Source organism: Protobothrops mucrosquamatus, unplaced genomic scaffold (genome assembly GCF_001527695.2).
Source record: "Protobothrops mucrosquamatus isolate PMUCROS unplaced genomic scaffold, P.Mucros_1.0 scaffold1365, whole genome shotgun sequence".
In the NCBI taxonomy this organism is placed as follows: domain Eukaryota; kingdom Metazoa; phylum Chordata; class Lepidosauria; order Squamata; family Viperidae; genus Protobothrops; species Protobothrops mucrosquamatus.
Genome location: NW_015387556.1, coordinates 119,830 through 128,224, shown reverse-complemented (window position 1 = coordinate 128,224; position 8,395 = coordinate 119,830). Strand labels below are relative to the sequence as shown.

The window sequence follows — 8,395 nt, the reverse complement described above, 5'->3', positions numbered from 1 at the left end:
TTTATGAAATTTGGAATAAATGTTATAATTGGCTAGAACAGAGAAAGAAAAAGATATAATTATTGATGTATATAAAATGTAAATAAGATGTAAAGAACATTTAAAATGTAAAGCACTGTTCTGTTAGAAGAAAAGAGTTATGTTTATGTAGTTTTGGTGTATGGTGTATGGTGAAAAATAATAATAATAATAAAAAAAATAAATAAATAAAAAATCTTCCATTTTTAAACAGTTTATTATTTCTTCCCCAGATGTTGTTATTGGTAATTCTGACACAATAAATTAAGTTTACCAAAAAGGAAGATACTTTGTATAGCTTTGTATTTTTTGCATTCTCTTCTTTTTGTAAAACTTAAACACAAACACATTGATATTGCATTTTTATAGACAACTTGGTAAGCCATTAAATTATGGTGTCACAACTACGAATAGTGACTCCCTTGACCAGTTTATCTATGAATTGTCTGTCATGTGATTCTTTTCTGTACTTTTGCCAATATCTAAAAATCTAGGTCTGACATAGCCAAAGAGAGCTGATCTGCCCCTAAGTTTTTAAAACTTGATTGTATGATTCAAATAATCATTTAGCATTCTATTAGCAAAAAACAGCCATGCTGCCTCTTGAACTCTTCTTGGAGTTCAAGAGAAAGCAACTGTTTTCAACAGATGTTTATTAAGTGAACAATTTCCCTCAAAATGTACCAAATTACCAATAGTTACTTGCAGAAAAGAAATGCCAGATTGCAGATGGCTCTTGAAAAGCACAGCCATGATTTATCCTTATAAAATACAAAAGTAGAAATATAATAGCTATTCATGAACTGGGCAACTGGCCACTTCCTTAATTATTATTTGAAAAAACAGAGAAAACAACCCTAAAAGCTTCATACTGCAAATCCCACATTCTCTGATTCAATTCTGCTTCACTTTCTAAGGGCCAGTAGATTTACCAAATTGCAGAATGCATGATGGTAATTTCCAATATCTTTTGCCTTAAAAGAGCTTATATTTTCCTTTACAGAATACCATTCTTAAAACAGCTATTTCTAGTACCATGATGAAGGAATAGGTGGAAGACTATTACAATAAAGAAGAAATTGGAAATGGTCATTTCCTCTTCTGTAGCCCTGTGAATCCAAGCAAATCTGTATCCATGTCAACATCACAACCACAGCTTTTAAAGCTCAAAAAACAAGGAGGGAAAAAATGCTAGGAAGTGTAGTTATATCTTCCAGGCTACATGTATTGCAGAAGCCCAATAACCCTAAGTCCTTACTTGTTGTTGTTTTTTATATTGAGAGGTACTTCAAAAAATAAATGTCACCTAATCTTTCTATTTCAAATGTACTACGGTTGTACTGATACATTAAATAGAATTGCAGCAATTTTTTCCCTAATAGATTTTAATGACAAAACCGACAAAAAAAATCTTCATGTTCTTTTATTTGTCTAATTATTCAGTAAATGCACAAATTGTTACCTGTGACTGAACAAACAATGAAATATAAACTGGTCAATGTTTCATATGTTACTTTAGTTCTCAGCAATGAAGGAAATGGTTTAGGAGAAAAATTTTAATCATTTCTGTTCAAAGGTGATGAGTCTAAAACTTTATTGTTTCCAAGAAACGGAAAAAAATATGTAATACAGCAAGCTCCAAAGGTTTAGTAGCTCACAAAGGTACACATTTTTTTTTACCAAACAGGCTGTGACCTTGATAACTTTCTCCACCTCTCTTCTGTTGTTGGGCTTTTATTTTTTGCATTTTTCAAAATTCATTCAAAAACAGTTTTTGTAATTTGTGCTAAAAATCAAATAATTGGTCAGGTTAATGGAAAATTGGCCTTCCACCAACTTCAGAATGAAGTGGTGAAATCAAATAGATAGGCTGAAGTGGAGGATGGGGAAAACACCGAGACTGCAAAATATAAACTGTAAATCCCTAACTATAATTAGATTAACTACATTTTTTTCTAAACAAGCTCTAAATAAGGATTCATTTAATTTGTCCAAAAATTGAACCTCATCTTCAAGCAGTTTAAAGAATTGTTCAAACACTGAGAACTGCAAAATTAGTATACAGAATTCATTCAGCTAATGAATTGAAAACATATGTGCACTGAATATTTTCTTACCTAAATGGAACTTCTCTTGATGCTTCAATCTTGTAAAGCGAGATTTAAAATGTTCTTCACAATAGGTACATTTGAAAGGCTTATTCTGAGTGTGAAGAATTCTGTGTTCTTCCAAGTGAGGTCTTCGTGTGAAAGACTTATTGCAAATCTGTAGCAACAACATGCAATGATTAAGTAAAATACGGTACACAACCTTGAGCTTCCTGAAGAAAGTCAAGTTATCTGTGAAAATATATACATAAACCCAATCTTATCGCTCAAAGAAATGAATTATAAATAAACATATTACCATTTACATTCGCAAATAAGCTGAGAATTTTAGATGCCAAAATGTACCCAAAAATTGGGTTTGGCTTACGCAGATTGGCTTATGATGGATTTTTCATAATCTTTTGGTTCAAAATTTGAGGGTTGGCTTAGCTGCTCATAGGTGTATATGTGAATATATAGGATAGCTTTCTGAAAATGATTGTACTATGTAATTGCATAGTTATGGTCTATTTGCTTCTCTGTTAATTCTGTTAATTTCAAGTTTTATTGCAACTTTAGCATATATGGTGATTTACTCAGTGTTGATTGCTACATACTATTTTCTCCACTAAAGTTACCTTATCAAACTATTGACCAAAAAGATCATGCATCAATAATCCATGAAGTCATATTGTAGTACTTTTTATTTTTATTATCTTTTATTATTTTTATTATTAACCCAACTGCACCATGCACTATTTACACACTAAAGCACATAATATAGGATTTCCCATTTATACCTAAAATTATGATTTAGTAACTTTAGCATAAATTGTTTTAGGCACTAATCACTTATCAGGTCAATGTACTAAAATAACATCTGCATATTACTCTCACAGCATAAAAGCAGCAACATAACCAAGAGCATGGAGCAAAGCTTTCATCCATGCTCTGGAATTTCAGAGATTCCTTTCCTACTGCAGCTCCTTGAGGAGCATTCTAAAATAATATACAATCATTCTAAGTGCAGTTAAAACAGCAAATTCAAGAACTCCAGTAAATAAATGCATAGCCTCTGATCTGGATTCAAGTCACAGATTTAAAAAATAAATCAGAAGTATCAAATAATTTCAGTGAAACCAAAATCACATTTACCTCACATTTCCATCCTTCGCTTTTTTTCTTCCTGGTAGACAGAAATTCTTGTATATTTTCAGGATGAAATCTGAGGGGGAAATCTACTAAGAAATTATTTATTTAATAAATATAACACAAGCAAATCACTATTTTACATTTTGTTGCTGCTTGCTGGCCTAATTTTATATCACTAAAAAGAAATATTATTAGTATTGCATATAAAAAAGCAAAATATTTGAAGTTTCTTAATCTACATTTCCATTTGAAAAGTTATGTAGATAACCCAAGCTAAACTTTCCAATTTGACATCAGCACAAATGTTAACTGTTTTTTAATATGCTTTTATTCATCCTCTTTAAGCATTTTTGTCCCAATTTACTTAAACCATCTTTCAATATTCACCCAATAGAACAGCAGGATATACATTAAAGAGAAGAAACACATAGTATTACTGAATATATTAGTATCTCGCTTCTCATATGTACATGTTTGGTGGAATGCATACACCCTGATTTGATTCAAGGTGACTTATACTGCTTTATAAATATGCACAATTTTACCTAGCTTGGGGTCATCTAGATCAGGGCTTTTCAACCAGTGGTACAGGTACCACCTGTGGTACATTGGCACCTGGCAGGTGGTACGCGACCATCCTAGAAAAGTGGTATGGGGGGAGGGGAATGAGCTGAACCGGTGGCAGCACTGCACAAGCCTGAGTGAGAGATGGCTGGAGCTGCAGGTCTGTCAGGGCTCAGCGGAAGCACCAGGATCAGTGCTTCTTCACTGATCCTGGTGCTTCTGCTGAGCCCAGAAGACGCGCCGATCAGCTGGAATGTTGCAGCATCTTCAGGATCTTGTGATTTACATTCAGATGCCTGGCAACTGATTCATATTTATGACAGTCACAGTGTCCCAGGGTCATGTGAAGTGACCAAAACCTGCTGCAACCACCCAGCAGACGGGGGGGGGGGGAATAAAAACAAAACACCCCCCACCCCACCAATCCTCAACAGAAATGCTCACAACAATGAAAACCTCGGACAGGAGGAAGAGCACCGCAGGCAGGTGTCTTGCTCGGCTGTGGCTTGGGGGGCACTTTTTTCAGTGCTATTGTAACTTCGAACAGTCACTAAGCGAACTGTTTTAAGTCGAGGACTACCTGTACTTTTATCACTTTTTTCCTTTTGTTTTTTGGTCATCGTGTTTTTGACACCTTGCTAGTGGTGGTACTCGGATGTGGTACTGGTGGTACTCGGATGTTGCCATATCCTAAAAGTGGTACAATGGGTGAAAAGGTTGAAAAGCCCTGATCTAGATTTTCATCCTCTCCAGGCAGGGCATACTAGGAAAGGCTGATTTATGTTATGCATACTTTTAACATCCTACACATTTAAAATAAGTTGCCGTGTATTTAACTGGACTATTGTTTATATCTAATTTCTTGTGGCATACTTTTATAATTTTATAATAAAAGGAAATCAAATGATCATTCTATATTACCCAAAATGCAGTATGATTCGATACTTGCCTTTTTACATGCTTTATCAGGGTCTTTTTGGTGGCATGTAGTTTGTTACAATATGAACATTTGTGTTCCTTTTTATGAAATTCCATTTCACTGTTGTGTTTTTTTCTGTGTACTGTTAAGTTAGATTTGGTTGAATAACGCTGCTGGCAAATATCACACTCAAAAGGCTTTTCACCTGTATGTACTCGAGCATGGCTTTCAAATTTTCCTACAAAATAAAAGATATATATTTTAAAATGAGAAACAGCTTAAAATATTAACCTCTATTATCATAATAGTGTGTTCTGTGTGAAGTCTTTACAAAGTTTTAACACAAATTATTTTATAATGTATTATTTTTTAAAGAAGCCTGATTATTGGCTGGAACATCACCTTTTTTTATGTAGCAGAACTAACAAATGATAGCAATGTGATGGTATATAACTGCCATCCCACTGTATCAATTAACACTCTCAATCTATACAAAAGATACTTATACAAAGGGCTGGATTACACAATAAGTTGTGCAGAAATACATTATTTTCACCTTTAGCAGTGGAACAGTTGTCTTAAAACAAGTTGCTAAAGAATGGCTGGGATTCTTTTTCTTACTATAATCTTACACATTATTATCAATTCCTATTCCTATAGCCCTGGACCACAAAGCAACTATGAATTAAACATCATTATCTGAATATGATTCTATAAACATGTCTAGAACTATACTAAGAGGTAACTTAACTTTAAATAAACTAAGATTTCAAACCCATACTACAATATGATAAACCAATGCAACTTTATTTTTATCTTGAATTGTTCAGATGTTTTAATCATCCATAGGAGAATGCAGGTTAGTTAATCTTAAATAAACTAATATCTTCATGTAGGTGTTCACACTTGATATTATCAGTTACATGAATTTTGGCAGCCATAAAAGACATCTTCAAATGATTTCATGTATTTTTATTGTTCAAAAATGTTTTTAATTGTAGTATATTTTTTGAATTGTTAAGCTGTCCAGAGTTATTGAGATGGGCAGTTATATATATATATATATATATAAAATAAACTTTCAATAGAACTGTAAGCCTAGAATTGCATATTGGGCAAAAGGATATCCAGAATCAGGGCTAGACTTTTGCTTCTCTAAGAAATAGCTACGATGCTATTGATAAAGTAATAAATTGATAGGTTTACCGAAGTTACCACATACCAGTTGAGGAGCAATAATTTAAAGAGCAGGCCAATAATCTGTAGGCTCTCCAGATGCAGCTGAATTGTAGCTCCCAACAATCCCACTTAGTACAACCCATGGCGAGGGATGAGAAATTCTACAATTCAGTAGTACAACAGACAAAACATTCTACAGCTAAATGCTACCAAACATGTGGAAACCTGCTACAATATTTGAAATGAGCTATATGCATTTTTCATTGCATGGAATTTATATACCAGTGAAGCAAATTAGCTATTCATTGAATGAACATTAGGTTTTACAATGTGTAGAATTTAATATTGCTTATAGTATATATCACAGTGCTAATATATTTTCATAACTGTAGGGACTCATTCCTACATTGATTGGAGGCCTGAACAACACAGGTAGAGTTTGAGTGGAGATGAAGCATTTGAATTGGGGGGGGGAGGAGTGGGAGGACATTTTGTCTATATTTCTGAGGTCTCCCTAATTTAACATTACTTATTAATCTGAATACTGTTTGCCTGCAATTTCGGTGTATGTTTGAGTACATGCAGTGTTCTTGAAATCCAGTTGTAGGCAGATTCAAAATAAGATAAGTTAATGTAACAAGTATAGCAGTGTAGATACCTTACAGTTCATTTTTATTGTACAATAAACTTGTTAATAAGGCCCAATGAAGTGATTGCTTTATTAGACCTATAGTTCAATTAGGTCAAGACAACTATACAGATGTGGTCATCAAATAATCTCACTTCTCAGGCTGTGACTGTTTTATCTTATTTCAGCAGCTAGGAGTTTTTCTAATCAGCTTTCTTGAGCATTTGAAAAATCACTCTTACACAGCAGGAAAAGCTATAAAAAAATCTAATGTCTTCCAAATAGCAATCTCAACTGATAGAGAGCCTGCTGGGTCTTCCTCAGCTCAATGAACTGCAGGGTTGTTGCTGTGGGTAAAATAGGAAGGAGCATTATGTATGCTGCCTTGAATGGTACAAACAGAGAGATTGTGTCAGCTTCTATTAATTTAAGGATTCAGTGAAGGATTAATTTTTACAAGGGATGCCTAAAGTTTTGCATGTACTGTTAAATGCACCATGGATACATTTAAGATCTAAAGAATAATCACAATTCTATACATTGAGTCTGGCCTTAGATATTAACCCAAGATTGAAAATGACTTTTTGATTGCTTTTAAACCTATATTACAGCCACCCTGCAAAGGTAAAAGACAAAACATATTCTGATTTACCTGGTCGATCAAATATTTTATCACACTTAGGACACTGCAAACATTTTTTGCTGCTGTTCTGAAGAATAGATGGAATACATGTGGAATGATTATCTTCAGAAATATTTCCTGCTGGACTATCTGGTTCATGGACCTCTCCACGACATTCTTTTTCACTGTGCTGTTCAGACTCTGTATCATCTCCCAAAGAGTCCTCTTCCTGCTCCTCAGTATTGTATTCACTTCCACTGTCCTCAGATTCACTGCTCTCCTTACTAGGAGCAATTGTATCTAAATTGATATCTGATGCATTGCCACTTTCATTGTCACTCTGATCAAACTTGGCTGGGCATTTACGATTTCGCACTGATCGTCTGGTAGAAATCACTGACTTCTCAACCATTTTTAGCCCACGTTCTTTTTCCCACACAGCAGATTTGTGTGCTTTGGACAAATGATTTTCTAATGATTTCTTGTAACAAAAATTACGATTGCACAAGGTGCATTGGTGATTGTTGGCTATCTTAGGAGTTTGTTCAGTTGTCTTTTCTACCCGAGATGGTTTTTTTGTTTTCTCTTCAGATGGTGAAATGGAAACATTTTCGCTATTTAGCAATTTAACTGCATCAATAATATCTAAAAATTTTGCTGCTTCTAAAACTAAAGGTATTTCATTTTTATTTAAAAAAAACTGTGATGTGTAAAGAAACTCAAGCAGATGACGGAAAACAGAATGTGTTACATGATCCAAGGTAATAACATTTGTATTTGGATTTTTGCTCAAATAAGCATGAAAGTAACTGCTCCCAACAGCAACTACTACTTTATGGGAACTAAATTCTTTTCCATCAACAATTATAAGAAGATCACAAAAAGACGGCTGCTTCTGTCGATCATCATTTAAATATTTAAGTAGATTTTTATTATATTGCAAAGAAGTTAAAAGCTTTCTCTGATCAGGCGGCAGAGAAAGTTCTTTGGAATATATGAACTGGCCTGCTGTAGCTATTTCTGTAGAATCAACATGAGCTTCCTGTTCAGAATTTGTTACAGGAATATTATCCGTTTGCTCCCTTCGGTGACCAAGATGTATTTTGTGATCTACATTTACATTAAGTCTTCTTCTCTTCTTCATTGCAATTGTGCCACGTTAAAATCAGAACTGTTATAAATAAGCCAAACTTTTCCAAACAAATAGTTGCTTCAGTGATACTTGA

The 8,395-nt window shown here is 33.9% G+C and overlaps 1 protein-coding gene across 1 annotated transcript in view; it reads right to left on the bottom strand.

The window, feature by feature from the left end:
- ZBTB41 (zinc finger and BTB domain containing 41) overlaps positions 1-8,395 on the bottom strand; it is an 18,632-nt gene extending 10,237 nt beyond the window's left edge. The window contains exons 1-4 of the mRNA XM_015821622.1: positions 7,200-8,395; positions 4,771-4,978; positions 3,261-3,330; positions 2,136-2,283 (exon numbers count right to left, since the gene is read on the bottom strand). Of these exons, the coding sequence (XP_015677108.1) occupies positions 2,136-2,283; positions 3,261-3,330; positions 4,771-4,978; positions 7,200-8,313 (1,540 nt within the window). The 5' untranslated portion in view covers positions 8,314-8,395. The remainder of the gene's footprint in view (positions 1-2,135; positions 2,284-3,260; positions 3,331-4,770; positions 4,979-7,199) is intronic.